This window comes from Mercenaria mercenaria, chromosome 5 (genome assembly GCF_021730395.1).
Source record: "Mercenaria mercenaria strain notata chromosome 5, MADL_Memer_1, whole genome shotgun sequence".
Lineage (NCBI taxonomy): Eukaryota > Metazoa > Mollusca > Bivalvia > Venerida > Veneridae > Mercenaria > Mercenaria mercenaria.
Genome location: NC_069365.1, coordinates 82,161,904 through 82,186,820, shown reverse-complemented (window position 1 = coordinate 82,186,820; position 24,917 = coordinate 82,161,904). Strand labels below are relative to the sequence as shown.

The following is a 24,917-nucleotide window of genomic DNA, read 5'->3' as shown; positions in this document are numbered from 1 at the left end:
CCAATATGAGCAGTGTCAATATAAAGTAACCAATATGAGCAGTGCCAATATAAAGAGACCAATATGAGTAGTGCCAATATAAAGTGACCAATATGTGCAGTGTCATTATATACAGTTACCAATATGAGCAGTGTCAATATAAAGTGACCAATATGAGCAGTGTCAATATAAAGCGACCAATATAAGCAGTGTCACAAAGTGGCAAATATCAGCCGTATCATTACAAAGAGACCAGTATATGCCGTATGATTTTTTTTCAGTTCGTCACTGATATGAGTATGTAAGTAAGTAATACGAAAATTATAAACCTATTCGGATATAAAACAATACAGATAGTTGTTAAATGTTAACAGAATTAACATAAAAGTAGTTTTGATCATATGTTGCATACATATGAAGTTTATCGCGTCTTTCCATCAACAAAAATGTCGTAAATCTTTTTCACTTTGTTCAATACATTAATGACAAAAAAACAACAGAACAATACACTCCAAATGAACAAAAGACTTAAGTCAATTCTTTCTCATTAAATTCCCATTAAAGACAGAATACGCAAATACATTGCAACAGCTGAGATAATTACGCATTTACATTATAGCAAATCTGTGACAACAACGAAGAAAAGTGAGCATTTTGACGCTGTCTTTACATGATAAGAAACGTGTTTAATAACTATGATGAGAAGTTTGATCTGGATAACTGTAAGTTACTTTTTAAAATTTATTGGGCTTTATTATTTTATGAAAACATCGTTATGATTGATTTTTATAATGTATTTATCATTAAAATATATTTTATCAATATGATTTCTAAAATATACAATGAATTATTTTATTTCAAGCGGACATATTCGTGTGAATCTCTAGTTACAATTTTATAATTTTATACCAAAATAAAAAGTTTATGGTCTTTTTCATAATTTTATAACCGTTATTTGTTTTGAAAAAGAAATATCTTTACATGAAACTTGGAACAGTTTTCTACTTGAAATAATCTAATTTAATTCTATTTAAGAATTAGAAATGAAATTCATCTTTTTAATAATTGTTCAGTTAAAAGAAACTGTAAATAAATCTAAGTTTTAGTTTTGATAATCTATCGCAATGGGCGAGCTTAAATACATGAAATACTTTTAAAACGGCATATTAAATTGAAATACGTTTTAAAAGAAGTTACGAGTGGTAAATTTCCAGTAAACTTAAACAGTTTAATTTTTTTTTGGGGGGGGGGGGGGGCATTTTAAGCATAACATGGCTTTGAGGAATCTGAATCTTCGCTCCGTCATTACCTTTATGAGATATTTCTCCACTTGAATAGGAAATGTTATTATTCTTAATGTTTCTATGAGTTGTAGTAAAAGCTTTGAGAAGTTTTGAATTATGCATATCTTCAGACGTATTTATATGACATTGTCCATAAACATGTTTTCTTATTCAATATCATAATTATTAGAAACGGAAAGAATTGTTAACTGATGAAGTAGTGTTAGTCTTAGCCTAGCAGACACTTACCTAAATTTCACAGACATGATATTGAGGTTTTGATTTTATAATGTGATTGCTTACGTGTAGCTTATCCCCATAGATAGTTAGCCTCTGATAAATTAAATCAAGGTGACACAAATTTGCTAGCTGATATCACTCCTTTGCTGCAAATTGCACAAGCTAGTTTAGGTATTATATTAAAGATTAGTTTGTTGTATTGTACTGCTAGTGCCATTTTTCGAAGAAATAGCATGTGTATTTACTGGACCTGAATGTGGATGGCTGTGTCCGCTTCTGAGAATGAAGAATAAACAGTCTTTGTATTACGAATTTACAGTTTATTTAGAACTCTGATGCATCGTTTTTCTGTTACAGAATGGCTAGTTCACACAATAATAATATCTATTGGTGAAAGGTACGAATGTATTGTTGACGATAAAATCAACTCTTCTATTGCTTCTTCATGGCGTTGAAACAAAATGTTCGTGAACGTGTTACCGAAATAAACTCTCTGGCACTGTTGACTGGTTAAAAGTAAAAGTAAAAGAATAAAAAAATAAATTGCAAAAAAAAGAGACTTTCCAAAAGTCGCCATCTTAGCTTAAGCCCTACCGTACCGTTGTTACATGAAAGTGTAAGTTGTAATGTGGTAGTTTAGGCTCCAAGATGATCAACTGCTATGACATTTTGAACGCATTTTTACACTTGTACGTCTATTCAAAACGTGCGATATTTCAAACAATGATGTAAGAAGTGATATATGTACATTACGTGTGACTTTGAAGTACCAACGAACTCTAATTAAGCTGGACCCATTCCGCACAAAATGGTGAAGTTAAACATTATAGCATGCAAAGATAAATAGACAAGTCATTTTGAAACAAATATTTAAAATAAAGTAGAGCTAATACAGTAATTTGCAAATAATATTACTACCGATACAAACGGTTTGATATTGTACAATACAATCTATATCAATGTTTTATGTATAGCCTCTTAAACGTCTGCATTTAAACAGTAGAAGTATATTATAAACAATAAGAGTTGTAGTATTTAAAACATCATTTTCATCTTTGTGAAATTTTATGAATGTCAAAAGCCTTTCACTTAAGACCACGTCAAAAGCCTTTCACATAGATCCAGTTAAAAAGTCTTTCGCCCTCGATTATGTTGTAATAATTAGGCGTTTGTCTTCAAAAATTCCAAAATGTGCTCAGTTTGGCTAACAAGAGGAATTTAAGCAAGTTAAGGACAATAATTATTATTAACTTGTGAGGTATCTAACAGCACTCGAGACGTGTTTGAAATATTTTGTGATGTTGCATCAATAAGAACAGGGCACTAAATTGTTTAAGATTTTGGTACTTTGGTAACGATAGTGACATTATTTGTTTTAATTATTTAAAATGAAATACAGATTTGATCAATGGTGTATTTTCTGATGACACTATGACTTGAATGTTTTAACTTTAAAGATATTATACAAACCAATATTTTGCCAAGCTTCACTTCAGATGAAATTTCAGTATTTGTTTACTAGGTAGTGCAAGGAGCAATTTTTTTCCCAAACTCCGGCTAAATATATAGTATCTGTTGCTGTTTTTCTTTTAATTTGTTTGGCAAAATCTATGCGTGTTTGCTCAAGTAGTTTGGGCGTGCTGATTGATTCCCTGGCGGAGATGGTGGGCATTTGAACGTTAAAAATGGAGTTGTATTTAGCCAAATGTTGTGGTCTTCTGTCAAGCAATTCATTATACCATACGTTATATCATTCCATTACGTAATGATTTCTTACTACATAAGTATTTGAGTGTTACGTAACACAAGTATGAAAAGTTTGGTATAGTTGAAAGAACATAAACTTATCTTTTGAACTAGATGAATTGGATAATAAGCCTGCCAGTTTGAACTTGGTAAGAAAACTTCATTTTGAACTTGTGAATTGGGTAAGAAAACTTCCCATTTGAATTTGGTGAATTGGGTAAGAAAAGTTCCCGTTTGAACTGTGTTGTATAAAAAAACTGCTCTTGTGAACTGGTCGAGGATTGAGTAAAAATACTGTCCTCTTGAAATGGCTAAAATGGGTGAGAAAACTTCCTCTGCTTGGCTATATGGTTGAAGTATACATGAACGAAGGCCCTGTGACAGACTCAATAAGTAACTGTGAGAGAAGCAGGGAAATTTAATTAGACTAAAAGTTATACATATATATTTTAGGAAAGAGATTACTTTGTGGGGAAAATACAGAAAACATTTACGATGTACTAGCATGATATATAAAGCTGCATGCCACAAGACAGGTGTCAAATATTTCGAAATTTAGAAAATGCTTTCATTTGTTTGTAATTACAATAAAAAATACATATGAAGTGTTGTTGTGCTTTTAGGGTTTAAATCCATGCAACACTATTAAAGGCTAATTTTGCTTTGTTTAAAATGTGGCTGCCGCGTTTTCAGTAATGAACATAAAATATATCAATTTCTTGCTTAATCCTATTTTGATCAATATTTTGTCTAATATCTGTCAATGCTTTGAATATTGGTGAACATAGAAAGAAATTTTATTGAACATATTGTACTTTATTATCTCCCTTTATGGCTGTTACTGTAAATGTTCTTGTGCAATATTAAACGTAGCACTTTTCCAACAATGTACAATATCTTTTTTTGATAACTGTTTCACCTGATTTTAACAAAAAATTTGAAATTATACATAACTTTAATCAACACAATCAGTATCGTTGGCCTGGCTATTAACATTCAATGCAAAATAGAAGGAATTTAGCTGTATTTAATATAATACGCATTTAAATGAGAATTTAAACGATACTGGTTATCATAGTTTTGTTTATTTCTTATATAAAATGATTCATAATTAAAGAGGCATCTATGGATATAATATATGTTTTACAGCTAGCTTGCCTAATCACTGATGGCATAGAAAGTGCAATAAGAAAAACATCAAAGAATTACATAGAAAATGGTCGATAATCATTTGATTTTTATTAATAAAATTCTTGTTGTTTATAAATGCTCCCTTGCAAGACTATGTGAGTTTGTAAGGTCGCACTAACTCCAGTCCTCAAACAGAAAGCCTATCAAAATTTATTTAAGTGTGTTTATTATGAATATTGAAAAAAAACAAACGTGACAAAGATATTGATTAAGAGGAAAGAGATAGATAACAAGACTCGGATTCGAAAAATATCAACAGCTGCTTCTCGTTGAAGCATGTGCATATACATGTTTATATACAATACATGTAGGTTTACGATTGAACGCAATATTTGTGTTAGAAATAAGAAAGATATTGTGAGTTGAGTAGGCAGCAAGAAAGTCAAAAAAGAAAAGAAAGATAACTGAAGTGGTTTGATCGAATCTACTTTTGGGAGATAATGAATTATGAAACACTCCTCAAGGTGCCTCTTGAAAATATTATAACTCTGAGTCTCCAATTACGGAGAGAATTATACAGCCGCATTCTTGAAGCTGAGTGTTCTTTTATTTTGTTATGTCTTAGTTAATACTAAAAAACTGTTTACTTGTAGATTGTATCTACACATGTACATAATCGGAACTTGTTTGAAAATAACGAAAATATGGAATTTTGGAGAGAAGTTCCAGCAATTTATTTACAATCAGATATTTCTTCATTACTATTTCCATCTTCTTGTTGCAGTAGTATACTTCCTTCGATTTACATTTTGAGTAAACTTCCTCTCTGTGATCAAAATCGGTTTATGAAATGCGCAGCGGACTGTTTTGATTGAATTCATGTCAAATAACGTCTGTTTCAAAGACTTGACAGTACAGAAAAAAATGTCAGCCATTTCGGAAATTATATGTTTTGTGGTGGATGGGATGCATACATTTGACTCAAGAATTGTAAAGCATATAATATATATTGTTTGTATAAAAAAGAATATAATAATCAAAGCAGTATAGAATAAGTGACCAACATTTTGTCACAAGATGACAATTTGAAGCTCTGCTATAAAGATTATGTGAATTGTCTACAGACACCATGGAATATTTGTAGAAATTGTCCGAAAATGAAATCTATACTTCTTTCGATACGAGTATTGTCCATAGATAGGTTTCTGAATCAGCATCAGGTTTGTGAGACTTGCAATGTTATTGTGTTATTTTCAGTGCTGATTGATTAAAACTGAACACCAAGAATTATAAAGAATAAAATACTAAAACAATTGAATAAAATTGTGAAAACGTTTTGGTTTCAATGAAATCATTGATGTTTACAAAAGCTTCCTTGCAAGACGGTATGAGTTTTAGGAACGTAAATCAAACACGATTTCTGTGAATGAGTATCTTTTTACGTGCCTTGAACCTAATTCAAATGGCGGCTTTTCATGTAGAAAAGAAACAAATGTGAGGAAATTAAAAGGTTCAAAAGATTTTAAAAGCTGATTATGTTTGAGGCATTATTCTATACTTACAATACTTGATGGTTTTCTACCTTCCTTGCGCAGACAAAATAGTTTTTAAGGTTGTCTTCGAGGTCATTTTGTGTTAATCAGAATTGTAAGAAGCTTCTTTTGGGGAAACACATACATGAGGAAGAATTGATCTGAGGACCAATATGACAGAAAATCAATATCAGGAGAGACAACATCAATATGGTATCAGTGAGGTGACCGTTCACGTTATTGCCGATCTTTTTTGCCACCTGGATGATTGGCGTGTTTCAATTAACGTTCCTAAAACTCAATTTCAAATAATTATGATAAAAGAGCAGGTTCTTTCATGAAAAAATAAACAAGCAAAATTGACTGTCATGCCACTTCAGTTACAAACTATGTAAAAGGAGAAATCAAATTATAAAAATTTTTCACCAAAACAACATCAATATTTAATTATTTGTGAATCATTATAGTATAAATATATCATGTATATAATAATGCTACTTGATAATGAAAATACTTTTTGTAGTCAAAATTGCATAACAAAAAGTTTACGTATTTCTTATTTAAGAAGAATGTATCTTTTAACAAACAGATTGTAGGAAATTTGAAATATAACAAGGTTTAGTTTTTAATAGGTGTAGCTCATTTTTACATAAAGTTGTTTACTTAGTAATAACTTACTGCAACTGTTCGTATTTCTAGCATATTTATGTGATCAGAAACAAATATCATATGTTTTAAAAACATTTACTTAACAAAACCTCGAATGTACTTATTAATTTATCTTGAAGAATATTAAGCTTGACATCACAATATCAGTGTTTGTAATTACATACATATCTTATATATTTCATAAATAAATATAACATTCTGGACATGTTTGATGTCATTTACTTTTTTTCATTTTAGAGTATTACTATCCATCTTGAAATTAAATGAATCGAAAATTACGGTATGTTTGCAAAAGAAATCAAATAGAGGAAATTTGTTACCCTTGGTCAAATTGGTCATTTTCTCGTTTTGCAATCAGCGTAGTTCATGTATAGATACACATATACCCTTATTAGAGTTGTAAATGTCTGTGTTGTTTCAAGGACCTGCTCCAGTCCTACTTTTAACATTAAATTGTTACTGAAATGCATGAAAATCTTGACTATGAACAGTGACGCCTGTCAAAATAGAGTCTATTTCATATAAAATTCTATAAAAAAATACCAGTGGTTTTGCGTGCTGAACTGTGACGCGTGGCCGTTAACTGTTACTTATTGTAATCATGGGTTGCATACACACAATAGAATTTGAATAGACGCGGAGCAGGGCTTTAACGCTCCTTATTTTGTGGTATTGAGCTCGATTTATTACAGGTCCAATAAAAAGGATATAAGCGTGATGCATAAAACATTTCATTATTTCAATCAGATTTAATTTAATAAGCTTACTGTCTAGAAATGGGTTTCAGGTAAAATAATTTTGAATTTTATATACATGTACAATAATTGTTTTGTACAATCATTTATGAAAATGTCATCAAAATTTTCTCTATATTAAATCAACATACTTTATAAATATTTTAAGACTATTATTTTATTTTATTTCATTGTTTCCTTTTCCCCTATCTTATGTTTATCTAACGCTTATCATGATATTGTTTAATTTTCATGAAAACCCTAATTATTGCGAAAGTTTTAATGAACATTCATAGTTTCAAGACGTGTAAGTTTCGTGTACTTAATTTAAATCAATTCATTATTAAATGCGATATTGTATTTACAATACGAAAACATACTTATGCATCAAAATCTTTTCTTATGATAAAATGTGCAATGTTACTTCCGTCTGTATGTTAAATGGATTGAAAATGTTTGGCCTTCAAAAATTGTCGATCATTGTAATTATATATGTAATACATTTAATATATAATGATTCTCATACGTTATGCTAGTTGTCAGCTGCATGTGCCGATGTAATAATTATCGAGTTCTGGTCTTTCAGTTTCATTATGTGTATTGAGTCTATACTCTGAATAATATGAAAAGTACAATTAAGATGGTTTATCAAGCGTTTGTAGTAGAAAAAAGATAATAGCACAGGAAAAGCAAGTAGTCATAGTTTTTAGTCGAAAAGTTTATAGTTTAAAACTGGTGCAGACGGAGAAACGTGATAAGTAAATATTGAATTTTTTTCTCAAATGCTTTGTTTGTATACATAGATATTGTCAAACTCTCTGGAAACACCAATACAACAAAATTTGGGACATTTGGTCTTTTCCAATAATACCTATGTATATTCTGAATTCTAAGTTCCTTAAAATGTGTGCATTGCAACAGAAATGAAACTCATCTTTTAATTTATGGTCTGTGGGCCAGTTTTTGTAAGTCCTCTATTTTTTCGATTTTCCCAGAAATTAGGCAAAGGTTCATCCACTTCAGCCATTAATACATTCATTCCGGGGTTGTTTAAGACCGGATGTCGCTTTCTATCGTATATCAAATAAAAATTATACTCATTTTAGTAAACATTGTGTATGAAAATTGCGGAATTCTCTCTCTTTTAAAGTATTGTTGGCTACACACGAATTCGTTATAGATTGTTTCAATACTGACTTTCATATGTTAGAGTTTTGCTTATGTTACTGTTCTAAATCAATTAAAGGTTCACTGTAACAATGTTTTCCGAATTTTGACGACTTCTACCAAAATTTAGGGGTTACAATACCCCACAAACTCGAGCTACATTTTTGCTATTTTAAATAACTCGTAAAATTATCAAAATTACTGTATTTTTAAATAAGTCATCACCAAATAATTGTGCTAAGATTCACAATTCTATATAATTTCATGAGAAAATATAAAGTATTGCACTCAGTTTAGGTTATAGACAACATGCATGCATATGTAATACATATAAATCACATGCTGTTTCTCAATAAATCAAGCCTATTTGTGTTTAATTTAGAAAGGTTGTGGGTACCAATAGTTTTTTCTATTTTAGATGTCAAAGTAAGCTTACACGTATAATGTTGACCTTTATTTGATAAAGATACTTTATAATGTAACATACGTAACAGTTGCCACTCAAATTTTCCATCCTGAAAAATTAGCAGCATTGAAAATACTCCAACAATTGCATTTGTATGCTTTTAATTGAAATAATGTTAACTGAACATGCACACATCACCGTTATAATTTTGTTGGACTTAACGCTGTTACTATTCTCAATTATAGGACGTCGACAAACTACAGTAAAACAACGGTGCCTCTTTCAGCATCACTGTAAAGATAGCATAGATTTTATAGCAATTTTTATGGCGTCTGCTTCGAAAGATAGCATATTGATAATTAACAGTAGACTTGGTTACAGTATGTACGTGGTTACAGTATGTACGCAGACTGAATATTTTTGACTTTCATTCATAAAAACAGAACGTGATGGTATCTAAGAATCAAATATACGTTACCTAGGCTTTTTATACTAATTTGTTTTAGCTCGATTGTAATGAAAGCTTCAAGCTGTTTGAAATCACTCTTCCGCTTCCTGGAAAACCAATAATGGTGCCATATGAGAGTCATGGTCATGACCCCAGTGGGGCTCGAACCCACAACCCCTGGATTGAGCAGCCGGCACCTTATCCACTAGACCACCTCTCCTACCTAGGTTTTAAAGGTCACCTATTCAATTTCATATGTCGTATATTATTATTCCAGGCTAACACATAAGTCATGCTTACTGGCATTGCAAAGCACCCATTCAGTCAGTTTTTACAGCATTACAAAGATGAAATGAATCATATATTATGAAACATACGTTACCAAGATTACACAGCACTTTAAGTAACATTAAAGCTAGGATAGTTTTGGGGTTTCGATAGACTTAGGTGGTTTCAAGACAGAGGATTTTATATTTGTAATGCGTTGTTCTGATATTAATGGAAGGTAAGATTGTATTCATTACTGAAATTATCGGTTTATATGAATTATGTGTTCAAAGTTGTTGATGTAATTCCTGATGTAAATAAACACGGCACATTTTGAACTTATGGAGCATCTTACATATACAGTACAACATGGGTACATGTAGCGAAACAAATGACACTTTTGGTATAAGATTCTTTTAAAAATAGTTTTGTTTCTTTGATCATGGTGATTTTCAAATATCACTTATACTGTGGGGCGGAGTTACTGAACTACGAATTCATATTACATTCCCTTAACGAAAACATAGATAAGACACCTTGTTCACATCGTGGTTGTGGTATCATTATTGTCAGTTCTACGTTCTTACTAAAATTCAATATTCGACTTTCAAAGCTATTACCAAATACAAACAAACTAGTCGTTAAAACATTTGTGGTATTTCAACTGTTACATATAGATCACCTCGGTATGGAACTGTGTTTAAACCATTAAGTCTAGTAACTACCTTAATCTAATTTCGGTAACGTATGTTTCAGAACTACACAAGAGGACACATTGTAACATCTATGTATCCCATATGACAGAAACATACTCTAAATTTTGATATGAGAGGTTGCGATAAGTCACTCTACGATATCAGTATCAGAATAAGTTCATCATACACGCATATATGCATATGTACATACTTGCAAAGTCTGCACTATTTGTTTGGAAAAGACCAGTGGTATATTGATATCTTTATGACATATCTGTAAAATCTCGTTTTAGTTAAGTGATTTATTCCGTAGTAAAATGATTAAGCTACATCCTAAAAGGGATTGAAACATACGTTACGTTAAATATTTATTACAACAATACCAATAATTATTACTCATACATCCAAGTAACAAACAGATACGAAACACGACTTCTTGGTTCCAGGACTTGCCGAATTTATAGCTTTGAAGCTCTGTACTACCTGTTCATTATGTCAAGCAAATACATGACTATAGATGTATTCATAATACTTCGGCACTATTTCAGAGAAAAACGCATTGAAAGGATTTTGTTGAATGATACTAAAGGGATTTGGCATTATGATATATCTGATAATTTCTATTTCAAACAAAACAGATAAAACGTTCAAGCGCAACCAAAAGGTACATCAAAATATATGTAGCTGAAATTGCTTTGATAGGTTTAGAACTGTATATGCTCATTTCCGTTTATGTAATCAGATAGGGCTTTGATCTTTAAAAAGGGGGCGAACATATTTAGCTGAAATGAAACAGAAAATGCAATTTGCATTGAAACATAAACTTTATAAATCCTTTTTAATATTTAAAAAAATGTTTAAATGTATTCTTGTTATTCTACTAGGATTCACTGTGTATCTAACATCTATCAGGCAGCCATTCTGATACAAATTGATATTACATTTAAGCTACATTCAAAATCCTTCGAATGAAAATTGAGAGTAACATGTATAGTTTTTGTAGTAGGTTAGAGTATAAGGGTGCACTTATACTTCCTTGCTGTTGAGCTAGCTTTAATAGCCACGCGGTAGAGTGTCCGCCTTAGGTGTGAGAGGTCCCGGGTTCGATTCCCGGTCAGAGCTGAAGTATTTTCAGCCTGTTACATTTGGCGCCCAACGTAAATAATTCACGAGTAGATATGAATGGACACCTTGGAACGTCCCACAGAGGTCCAAACTCTTGGAATTCGAGGACGAATACTAAAGTGGAAGGGGTGTATGTGGTAGGGTAGAGTATTAAGGTGCACTTATACTTCCTTGCTGTTGAGCTAGCTTTTATAGCGACGCGGTAGATTGTCCGTCTTAAGTGTGAGAGGTCCTGGTTCGATTCCTGGTCAGAGCTGAAGTATTTTCAGCCTGTTTTCAGCCTGTTACATTTTAAAAGAAATAAAAGCAGTATTTAAATCATATTATTTGTAATGTCTTTAATGGTACGCATTTTGAAAATTGCGCTGTCTTGATCAAAACAAGAGAAGTAGCTCATATTGGTGACGTAGTTTCCAATTGAAATAATTTTAACTTTGATTACAGCAATGATTACTTAGATCTTATCCATATGTATGTTTGCAAACTTATTTCTGGCGGCCAGTTTGAAAATGACAGGACAGTATCTTTATTAGATTGATCTGGATAACCAAACTTCAATCCTTGAAAACTTATTTGGTTTGTTTTATAATACTGAATATTTAAACAGTAGTAGCTCATCAATATTTTTACATGTAGCCGATTTCAGGTGGTCATTTTGTGAGCGGTAAAATCCTCTGTAACATGTTTCAATCGATATCAGGTGATTCCTGTTATAGTTTTGACTTTTAAAGAGCTACGCCTCTTTCATATGTGCATGTTTGATCAAATTTAAGGCAGTTATTTGGAAATTGGGGAAGTGGTAGCCGTCTTAATTTGAATAGTCTGTGTAACTAAATAACCTATTTTGTTGGTAGTTTAACATACTTAAATTTGGGTAATGTCATTTCTACGTACATAACGACTTCTATGAAGACCTAAGCTAGCAGAAAGGAGAATTAAAATCATCAAAATATAAAAACTTTGATGGCATTAACTCTTTTGTATAATATTTTTTGATTAATTTGAAATAAATGCCATCTTGAATGAAGACTTATATTGCTGGATCTGCTTCCATTTTGATGTTCCCCATAGGGAACTTCCATAAAACTTTTGCGGTCATATGAGTTTTTGCAATACTTTCATCATTTCTAGGGCACTAGCAAAGAATAGGTATGTCAGTATGCAATTCGCCCAGAAATGAAACACAAACCAATTTCTGGGTTACGACTTTCATTTTTTGGGGGGCCTTGGCCCACGGACCATTATTACAAAACAAGCATTTTCTTTCAAATTGGCCTGTTTTTAATAGTTGAATTAAGTAGATTTTTTTAAAATTCGGCAGGAAAGCTTATATATTTGTGACATTTTATAACTCGTTGAATAAAATTCGCATTTTATCATTTATTCAGCTCGTTTAATAAATTCAATATGAAAGACAATATATGTTATATCCTCTTTTAAAATAATGCACTTGTATCATTTACGAGAGACTGCTTCTTTCTCATGCTGTATGTAAACTATGAAGTGTTGTATTAAGCGTTGTTTTTCTTTTTTTCCAGATCGCGTGTACGTTAGCGATTGTTGCTCCGCTTTCTGAAGCTGAATGCGAGGGAAAGATGCGAACAAATTGTACAGCACACAACGACGTTTGTATACATTTCCTAAGTATCAATTATCGAACCATCCATAAACGTACAAGCACTCATCATAACGTTTAGTACCTCAGTTCTGTCGAAGAATACATTTTATTTACTATATTTTAGTGTGGGCTATGTATAATATCGAACCAGACAATTTTTAAGATACTGTTGAAACTGTTATTATGTTCAATATGTTTAACATTAATTCACAGTTAAGACAGACGGCTTTGTCTGATGCTTAAACTCACATGCAGGCAAACTCTTATATGATGATATCAATTCCTGTAAGCGAAATCTTGTTTTTATTCACGTTTTGTTGGGATTAACGTCGCATCAACACAATGGTCGTCAAAGAAGACCCCAGGTGCCTCCCCGTGCATTATTTCTTCACGGGCGGGTACCTGGGTAGAAACACCGACCTTCCGTTAGCTAGAAGGATGGCTTTCTTACATAAATAATTCAGAGTTAGGCGCAATCCAATTTCGGTGAGAGACAAATGATCTTAATCGCTCGGCCACAGAGGCACCTGATGAAACTTTGTTATGGTAAGTTGCGATGCGATGCGATAAAGAACTGTGTTTTTGAACGGGACATCCCCCGATTGATATTCATCCCAGTCTTGTTTTATATAGCTGTGTGTATTAGGTAATTCCTTGGTAATTAAATTTTTTCATTTGACTTTTATAACTATTTTATACATTTTGTTCATGTGTAAATTAGCAAGTGTGGGGTTACACACCTAATAGCCTCTTGTCAGTAGACCGCATAATCCAAAATTCAATGCTTTTATTTCGTTTGGCTACGCTTTATGATTCTAAAAGAATATTTCTAAGAAGAATATATTGGTATTGACTGACGCTTATATGAAACGATTGTAATCACGAGTACTAATCTGCAGATCTACTGACAAAGTGTCTTCAAGGTATCAAGTCCACAAATAGATAACTTTTCGATGCCAGGTGGCACAATGTTTTTCTGACATTATTTGAAAAAGTTGTATCTACTGAGCAACAATAAGAAAATAAGATGACCATGAAAATATTCACGAATCACTACAGTCTTTTTTGACTGCAAAGTAACTGGATTTCTATGGAAGTATCATATAAAACTAAAACAAACTCTTAAATTATAACTTTTTTCATGTGTTATATATATATATATATATATATATATATATATATATATATATATTTTTTTTTTTTTTTTTTTTCTCTGAAAACAATATATTTCAAATAATACCAAAATTATATGAGCTTACCAGACATCAATATTTGATATATCTAATAGCACTGTTAAAGAGAACTTCCTTAATTTTGGACCGGATACCTTAAAGGCACTTTCCAAATGATATTGAGCGTCAAATTGAATAAGAAGCTAAAACTGTATAAGTTGTTATATTAGCAAGTTGAATAAAAACCGCCTAATACGTATCTAAATGGATAGAAACAGCCTAAAATTGACAAACGAGCCGTGCCATTAGAAAACCAACATAGTGGCTTTGGGACCAGCATGGATCCAGACCAGCCTTGTGCATCCGTGCAGTCTGGTCAGGATCTATGCTGTTTGCTTTCAAAGCCTATTGCAATTAGAGAAACCGTTAACGAACCACATGGATCCTGATCAGACTGCGCGGATGCGCAGGCTGGTCTGGATCCATGCTGGTCGCAAAGCCACTATATTGGTTTTATCGTGGCGCGGCTCAAATACAATTTTGCATTGATTTGAATTGCTAGTGGATCAAGCTAGGCCCTTCTGCGATAGTGAAACTTTCAACATTAATAATATATCATAGCTGCTATGTCTTTACAACAGAAACAAGTATAAAATCCACCAAAAGCATTGTCAACAATCTGAAGAAGGTGTTGTGTGCAAAACTAGAAAAGAACTTGATACATTTGTTGTACAATGTTTTGTATATTGTACCGATAATTATTTCAGTATCTCACTGTGGTATTCATTGGAATTAAGCTTTTATTTGATCATTTAACATAGATGTAAGAATATATACAAGTTCAAAATAGACATTATAAATCAAAACTATAAAGTCAAAGAATTGCTTGACGATGTTTGTGTTTGTGTGAAGATGTTTAGTATTGGCAATGTATATTACTTTCTATATTGAAATATGTGAAGTGTTACTATTTATTTTCAGTGTGGTGCAAAGGAGGCTTGTATGACGCCACCAAACGGCCTATCGCAGTGCTATGCGTGTAAGTTACATTAAAATAATTTGTTTTGATAAGCAAAATTTTTTTCATATCTCTTAATATATATTTTCATATAGCTTTGGAATTTCAATTGTCTCAGTAGTAAGTTATCGTCAAGTTACTGAAAATCTCCAAACCTCATTTAAAAGAAGTTTGCAGAAACAGTTTTTTAGCGAGTCATTTGAAAATATTTTCAAATAATCTAATAATAATGAATAGGTTTTGGCTTATTGTCATTCCAATGTTGGTTTCTGTCAAAAGTCACTAAAGTGGAAGCTTGAACAAAATATTTGAACTATTCGCAAAGTCGTATAAATACGTATATAATGGCTCTTTCATCAATATTCCATCTGTATTCCGCACTATATATCTTCGGAACTATGGAAAATAGTTTGGCCTGGCAAACCATGTGTGACATTTCTATAAGTTCTGGTGCTAGTTAACAGTTATCAAGTTTTGTTGTCTTCTTATTGTTTGTTTTGATAAAAGCACACTTGACACTTGTTAAAGTAGGACGATGACGTAAAAAAACCTGACAAATTTCAAAGGATCATATTTCAGAAGTTTGGATAATAGAGACATATCATAAAACGATTGACATCATCCGAAACAGACACAGACTAATTAAAATCATATTGTTGGAAATATTAATTTTCTAACAAGATCATTTTATTTTCGTATAAATGAGTTTTGAAGAAGAATCTTAATACACTCACGTTCACACATGTATGATGTTTTGCCAACTGCTAACAGTATAGAATTATATAAGCACATGTGTGTTAATATAAGGTGCATCGCAATAGTACTGTATTACAGATACACAAGTTCATTACTGAAATTAAACCTGATGTAATAAAGGGAATTTATTCGTTTTCATTGTTGTAACACTGAAGTATAATTTCACCAATACGAAAATTCAATATTTTAACGGTGGCGGAACCTGGTTGTCTCATTTATCGGTGAAGATAGATTTTGGTATGTCACTGAAAACAAACAAATTTTCTGATTTTTTTTTTATTTATATATTCAAAAACGACCGGTACTTCGTGAAAAAAATCGGATTTATTTTAGCAAATTTATTTAGTTACATACGATGTATCCGCTCGATTTCCATAGACATATGGACATTTTTTATACACAGTAATATCGAATATTGGTGAAAAGTCCGTCAAATCAACACGACGCCATTTTGGTTTTAAAAACAAAAACTTGCATATAGATATCAAAATACGGCTTACAGGTAGTGGCAAACGTTCATTGTGTAGAATGCATAATTAGAACTTTCCTAGCCAACGTTTAGTTTATTTAGTTTAGTTTATTTACAAATAAGCATGAGTCCCACTTTATGTGGGCAGCATCAGCATATACATTTCTATAATACATACATTCAGTAATATATCACATGACAAAAGGGAAAACGGCTACAAATTGTTCATATATAGGGCTATATACAATGATTGATTTCTTATATGTATACACAATAATATACTTTACAGTAAAATATCTTCTTTGCTCTATGAAAAATAATTGTTTCTCTAAGAAAGAATCCGTATGTGTTTCTTCTTATTATTATTGTTGTTGTGCGTATCATTATTATTATTATTTAAATGTTTACTGTATTATAAATATGCTTTATTATAAATATGTATTGAACTCCTAGCTGCCTAAAAATGAAGAGACGAAAGCTTTAGACGAGCAAGAAAGTTAAATACAAGAGAATAGTCTGAAATAACTTGACCAACTGTGAAAGCAGTCTAACTGTACAATCGAAAGTCAGGCTAGACTGCTGATGTAGTCAGTTATTTTCTACATGTATATTTTTTAAAAAGCGCTAAATAATATATACATAACTGGTGAGATATATATATGTGTGATGTCAATTGGTCACAGGTATGTTTGAAAATTAATTAGATATTTCATTATCTTGTCACACATTATACGTTTTTTTCAGTTTGATATGGTTATCTGTCGTAAACAAGTCAATAAACTTTATCATATTAGGTCTTGTTCTTATATGTCTATCAATATATTTATCTCGATCAATATTAAACAATGGACAAATTAAAAGATAATGGTACTCATCTCCTATTTCGTGACAATTTCTACATTTTCTTTCGTTTTGTGGTATATTTCTCCACCGACCAGTTTCTATTGGTAAACGATGATTTCTAGTTATAAATCTGACCAAAGTTTTACTGAAATAAGGTGATAGTTTACTAATATATGGGCTCGAGAGAAACTTGTTTTATAATATTTGTAAATGTTGGTTGCTGAAGTATTATTTATTTGTGAAAACCAGTTTTGAATAAACGTATCTTTCAGTTTTTGAAAAGTCGCCCTAATAAGCAATTTACTATTGATAAAGCTCTGACTGTACCATATTCCCGAAAACCCAAGACTACATAAGTTGTGCTTAACATTGTCTAGCCATTGTGACTTAATACTATTTTGTGAGTGTAGTTCGTATATAAGATTGTAAATGTTTGCTGCTAATTTAGTAGTTCTGTCGCTCTCAATATTTTCAATGAGTCTTGCCCAGTATGCAATAATTCTGTTTTTAATGTTAATTGAAAGTGGGGTAATCTCTAGTTCTCCGTATATCATGTACGATGGGGTCGATTTCTTTAAATTAAATATATACTTATAAAACTTAAGTTGTCAGTTCGTTGAGTGACCAGAATCTTGATTTGTTTATCAGATATAAACACGCTTAAAAAAGGTCAGATTAAAAAAAATACAGGATTTTGATAACCATAGAGCATCAGTTATTCAATAGCAGCAAAGGCAGGTAATTAAAGAATATATTTCAAGGGAGACTTTTAGCTGAAAAAAAAGTTCGGCACTGTGAACAATACATAGAAATATATCTGTCTGATAATGTTCAGTATTTCACCAGTTAGCATAAAATAAATGAAACAACACTTTATTTATCGACCAAGTGTAAAATTTTGTTTATCATCATGAATTGGTAAAAACGATATAAACGCGTGTACGTACAAATATCAATTTGTCTTCGAAATGAGCTCTTTTTATTGAAGGTCCCTGCAACGAAAAAAGTCAATGTGAATTCATTCCGAACAAAGGCAGGCAATGGCAATGTAACTGTGGAAGCAGCGGTTTCAGTGGAAGAGTTTGCGATTGCCCACCGACTACGCCCGCAGGTAATTATAAATGCTAGACGTAAATATAAAGTGTCAATCTTGAATATCAAATTTTGTATAAAACATCATTTAGAAATATCATGCGAAAATTTTTTGCAATAGCTTCATCGTCCTAAGAAACAACATACAGAACTTAATTAGCGCAGATGGATTTAAATAACATAATATGAATATTTCAATCAATATTTAAAAAAAACATGACATCGAAAAAATATTTATAAGGTATCTAATTCATAAATAAACACTATATAGCAACGCTATAAACATATATCAAATGTAATTGATTGGTAAGCTCAAACATGTATCATTTTTGTATCATTTGAAAGTGCATTGCCTTCTGAAAAAAATGTGTAACATGGTAAAAATATGTTAAAATAGAATTTATCAATTTATTAATTTATTTATTTTACTTGATATTTGTCATTGATATTTCAACAGAATTCCGGTTCTTGCAGTTATAAGATTTATAATTTAGTAGTCAAAAATTGACTGTAGTGATTCGTGCATATCATTTACGGTCATCTTATGTACAGTTTGTTTTTCTTTTTGTCAAGAGGACACATTGAACTGTACATTTGGAATCTATTACGATTAAATGAGCCGTGCCATGAGAAAACCAACATAGTGGGTTTGCGACCAGCATGGATCCAGACCAGCCTACGCATCCGCGCAGTCTGGTCAGGATCAATATTGTTCGCTTTTAAAGCCTACTGCAATTAGAGAAACCGTTAGCGGACAGCATGTATCCTGACCAGACTGCGCGGATGCGCAGGCTGGTCTGGATCCATGCTGGTCGCAAAGCCACTACGTTGGTTTTCCCATGGCACGGCTCATTAATTTTCTTTGTTGATCATTAATCTGACGAAGTTGCAGCAGCATTGAATGATGCAGTCAGTTTTAATATTTCAACCCATTTTGGAAAAGTTAAAAAATACAAATAAATATATATATTAAATACATTTATTCTATACCTATATAACTTCTGACTAAATTACGGTCTGTATTTCACAAGTACGAACAGGACGATAAACATTCCGTATTGCATGTTTCCGGACTACTTTTATTCAATAAGTTTGACATGACAAAGTTCTATAAGTAGCGCACTCAAAACCTGCACTCGGTTCTATTTTAATATCGAAAATCACTGAAGATTTCATCCGATGACAAACCAACAAACAAAAAGGTGAAGGTATATAATAAAAGGGTAATTTATTATTAGTAGATTGATCTTGGATTTGTATTCGGCTCTCGTGGATTTATCCAAAGTTCGCTTCAGCCGAATAAAGCTTCTTAGATCAAGCTACAATTAGAATAACCCTATTTGAGCCGCGCCATGAGAAAACCAACATAGTGGCTTTGCGACCAGCATGAATCCAGACCAGCCTGCGCATCCGCACAGTCTGGTCAGGATCCATGCTGGTCGCTGTCAAAGCATACTGCGTTTGAGAAACTGTTAGCGAACAGCATGGATACTGACCAGACTGCGCGGATGCGAAGGTTCGTCTGGATCCATGCTGGTCGCAAACCCACCATGTTGGTTTTCTCAAGGCGCGGCTTATTTTGTTTTGTAACTTGGAGAATTATTAAAGCGAAAGACTAGCTAATTATTCCGGCATGCACTTCTGTAATTTTACTTCGTTAAGATCAACATGTTTTGAAAGGGGTATAATTTCTGCATAGACACTTTTAAGAACATTTGCGAATGTTTGACAAGTATTTATTGCGGTTATTTACCTTTTTGTTTCCATTGAATGCAAAATGGACATTGTCTGACTTTTTTGCTTTTTACTTTATGACCTCAGCAACCCAACTATTTACACTATAGACAGAAAACGTCATATCACTTCCTCGTCTCCCCTTTCTCAATTTGTTTCTCTGCTCTTCCGATACAGCTTAATTAATTAGCTTAATTAATTATTCAAATTTACATCTCACTTCTAGAAACATGCATTAGATCTACCTAACTGTCTTGTAAAAATGTATTACATTGATTAAACATCTGAATATCCGTACTCGAAGCGGACGCTCTACCACTATAGGCTACCGAGACGGTTTGTTGTTACAGTTAGGCCTGGGTGAACAAATGTAGGAACATGTATATGTCTACTGAAAGTCGCACGTGGCGGCCAAGAACGTTATTAACCCTTATCATGTTGGACACGATTGATTCTGCCTTTGCAACCAGTTTAGATCTTAATCAGCCTGCACATGCGTGCAGTCTGCTGAAGATCTGCACTGTTTGTCTTCAGTGAGTATCTTTTTGGTAATCACCCCTTTTAACAGTCAATGGTACTGTCCAAATAAAAGACAAGTTTAATGTAGAAATTAAGCAGGGTAAAGGTTAAAATGGTTTTCTTGATTTCACGATTTGCAGATTTTAACTTCACAACATCAAGATTTTTCGACTGTTGATTTCAACTTCATGATATCTTGATTTCACGATTTCCCTATATTTGTGTCGTCATCGGCGTGAAAATATGATAAAAATGCTTGACTTAACAGAGAAGCAGAGGATGAAGATTGATAAAATAGACCGTGAGAACTATAAAGGTTTTATCTTATAAAAAGTAATAGTCCTCTCCGCGAAACGGAGTTTCATGTATATATTTAGGCTTGTAGAATGCATTTTCGGACATAATTAGTACTTTCAGATCGGGATGCGCAACGTGGTCAAAAATGAAAATAACTTAGTCAAAATCGGTAAACGTAAGTAGTGTTCTGAATGTTTTGAAATTATTATGCTGTACTGCACCTCCCTTCCATTCCTCCGTCCAAGTTCCTACGAGCCTATATTATGTACATCAATTTCCTGTAGTTCCGTTTTAGCTTTTGTAACTGTTTATGTATTCGATATTAGATGGAACTTCTCTGTTCTATGCGCACTACACTGAAATCGATCATATAATGAAACAGAGCATCTTTATGTATGGTTTGTGCCCGAGGTTATTGCTCTCTTTGTAAATTAGCATTATTTCAGTCCGAGTCGGTAGCATAACCTCTACACATATATATATTATGAAGTATATGAAAATTAAACAGTGTCAACCTACATTGACTTCTACATATATATACTATGAAATATATGAAAATTAAACAATGTCAACCTACATTGACTTGAGTCGACTTCCCTATAGGTCCAAAAGCACTCTTTGTTCCAGAAAAGAATTTTGTAACAATAGGGCCTGCAATATTTATATCGACAGGAAAATATAGATATTTTTACACATGTTAGTGGTTGCTATGCTAATCCGCGGATGTTTTGACTTTAACGCGCACGCGCTCTTTATGTGTTACAAAAGAACTCTCAACGATAAGAAAACCTACATAAAATTATCATATTATGACGAATTGTTTTGCCATTATTAAGATAATTTTAGTCAAATAATTTATTATGCAGTATACTTTGATTAAAGACACATATCTTACCTGAAAAGCGTGCTTTATTCTTATTTTCGTCAGAAAAGGACAAGCATTTCCGGTCTATTCCACACATCATACAAATATAAAACTTATTCTTTGTCGAGGTCAAAATTGCCGAATAGATAGTCCATTAATCCAAAATCACCATTGATAATGTGCATAGGTTAAAGCTGTGGGTTTATATATATGTCTTTCGGTGGATATTCACTATGAAACAAACTCATTATTGATCGAATAGATTAAAATACAATATAACTCTAACGTAATTTATATTGTGCAGTCAAGTCTTTTTGCCCTACATAGAATGCGCATAGGCGAAAATTGTTTCCCGTTGCCAAGGAAGTAGCTCTCTGCAAAAAAGGTCTATAAGCTCAAAATAGTTCACCTTAAATGTAACGAATCTCTTTCCCCTGTTTCCTCATAAAAATTATTGGATTACCAATCAAATTCAATATATTTATATAACCACCATTTTCTCCTATCAAAACATACTCGTGTTGTTCTCCTCGTAAAAATATGCGAAAACAAATTATAAAAGGTGTTTGTTTCTTGCTAACTACTGCCAATGACTGAAACAAATACCTGACATCTGTTATTTAATTTAATAAACCAGATCTGTTGAAATGGTATTGACCGATATGTTCATTTAGCATTTAGCATTTATGTACCGAACAATAAGAGCAGAATATACACCATTACTGTTCTGAGTTATGCTACCCTTATTTGTATCGAGAAATATGCACGAGTTAGCGGAAATATTTCAAGACTTTAGGACGGCAACGTTATTTACATGTAGAAGAGTGAATATTTCTCCATGCAATTTATTTCATACACATACTAAACTTACAGTTATTATATAAATGATACAAATTTATTCTTTAGCACGAGTACAAATGAAAATATCGTCGTTTAATGACTTCTAAACGTGACGACTTGCATTGGACTGACGTCACAAATGACGTCACGCGCCCAATCTGGAAAAAAATACTGCCGTTTCGGTTTCCTAAGTAACGGTATGGGGTTTGTAATTGAATATGCAATGATATTTGGAATTTAGCGACGGTTTAAACAATTTGATGAAATATGTTTCTTTCATCTTCCGAAGGGTAGTACTATTTACTTTCGGCTTATAGAATTAAAAAAAAAATAAATAAATAAAAATGGAATATTGGTATATAGATTTATTCCCATCTAGCTATCTGTCTGCTAAACTGGAAGCGTCTGCTTGTATTATGTATTATTTATGAAGGCTTTCTTTGTTTCTTCAATTGATGGTTTATTCTATGTAATATGTTTACAACCAGAGCAACGTATCACATACAATCATAATATAATACAACACTTTTAGTTTTGCAGGCTGCGAACATTTTTTATCTTTATCGTATTTTTTATGCAATATTTTTTTTCCAACTTCTAGTATGCCAAAGTTATACAAATGAATTTGTGGTGTTTACCGGTTATTTCTATGACGGTGATGGAACAGAAACTATAAATGAAGATTTGGCCGATTGCAAGAGTTATTGCTTGGACACTATGGCCAATTGTGGCATGTTTTCTTACGACAGTGAACAACAAAACTGTACACTGTTCAGCAAATCTGATACACCCAAGTTTCTGAAAGATGCTGTGGCTAATATCCTATATACTGCTAATCAAAATCAAGTGCAGATAAGAAAATGTGCAACATGAGACGCGTGAACACAGATACATATTAGCAATTATAAAATGTAGGACAATAAATAACTGAATAAATTATAATTCAAAACACAATTTTAGTCTTGTTAATTTATTTATTCGCAACATTGTTATTAATATGGCGACTTTCTAGCTTTTGATGGCGGAGAGAGAATTGTGTTTCAGCATTATTTCATCAGAGGCGGTCACCTGGGTAGAACAACCGACCTGTCTTAAACCAGATATATTCCTTCCTCATATGAAGTAGAACGATCACAGATTTTAAATCAGCGGCCTTAACCACTCTGCATACAAAAGTATATCGATAAAACAAGTTTAAAGTCTCTTAAACAAAGTAACAGATTATTCCTTAGTTGTACGTATAGGCGAAGGTTTTAAATTAATATATATATATATATATATATATATATATATATATATATATATATATATATATATATATATATATATATATACGAGTCTTCATAAAATCTCCGATTTATTGAATTGTTTCCTTCAGGTAAATGCACGTTTAATTCTTAGCATTATAGTTTAGAATCACAGTTGACTCTGTACGAATAAACGATGTGAATGCCATGCATTGTTTATAACGATGAGGCAGCCGATGTATGCTAAAATACATCAGTTACCCTTAGCGACACAAGTATTAATCACAACCTCTGCTCACGACTTTCCTGTGAACTATAAACCTATTTTCAGACAAGTACCAGAACTGTAGCTGTTAATTTCGTGTAAGTCTGTGCCAGATGGCCTATTAAAAGGGATATCATTTATAATAAAGAACGTAATTGCAGAAAGAGATTTTTTATGTCACCATACGACCTAAAAATAGAAAACGGTTTCAACTGCTGTTACGGTTCTCTTAACTGCAAGATGATGTTTTTCTCTATTGGACCCAGGTATATGAAATCATATCGGAAAAGCAGCCAATATTAATTTGCAACGAACAATAATTGGCAAAACACCTTGTACTTTTAGTAAGAGTTCAAACTCCAATAATGGTTGTAAGAGTTCAAACTCCAATAATGGTTCAAATCAAAGATCGCATCAACCATGGTATATCAACCAAGCATTTTCAGAGAACTATCGCTATTATTTCTGGATATATTGTTTTTCAAATATGAGGTTTCCTATTGGAAATGGCTGATCTTCCATCGTCGGAAACGGTCATTTCCGATGGGAAAAGCACCTAGCTGTCCCAAAAGAAATGCATGGCAAAATTTCCCATGGAATAATCAAATATGAAAACCATTATTTCAAAAGAAATAAATCATCGTAATTTGAATTTTATTGTGACCATTTCATTTATAATTTTGTAAAATTTAAAGGAAAGGAAATTTTATTTTTCCCATAAGCAAAAGCAACTATTTCCTATGGTAGATTCATATGGGAT

The 24,917-nt window shown here is 32.2% G+C and overlaps 1 protein-coding gene across 1 annotated transcript; it reads left to right on the top strand.

The window, feature by feature from the left end:
* Window positions 1–546: 546 nt before the first annotated feature.
* Window positions 547–23,599, top strand: LOC123557777 (serine protease svh-1-like). The gene is made up of 5 exons (XM_053544136.1): window positions 547–701; window positions 12,961–13,047; window positions 15,194–15,251; window positions 18,287–18,409; window positions 23,247–23,599. Exons 1-5 carry the CDS (start codon window positions 675–677, stop codon window positions 23,516–23,518), a joined length of 567 nt encoding a protein of 188 aa, XP_053400111.1. The 5' UTR covers window positions 547–674; the 3' UTR covers window positions 23,519–23,599.
* The last annotated feature ends 1,318 nt before the right edge of the window (window positions 23,600–24,917 follow it).

Excerpts from the sequence above, each read along its gene's own strand:
- LOC123557777 (XM_053544136.1), top strand. The coding sequence starts at position 675 with ATGATGAGAAGTTTGATCTGGATAACT. Across the intron at positions 702-12,960 it reads GAAGTTTGATCTGGATAACT|ATCGCGTGTACGTTAGCGAT; the intron begins GTAAGTTACTTT and ends CTTTTTTTCCAG. Across the intron at positions 15,252-18,286 it reads CCTATCGCAGTGCTATGCGT|GTCCCTGCAACGAAAAAAGT; the intron begins GTAAGTTACATT and ends TTTTTATTGAAG.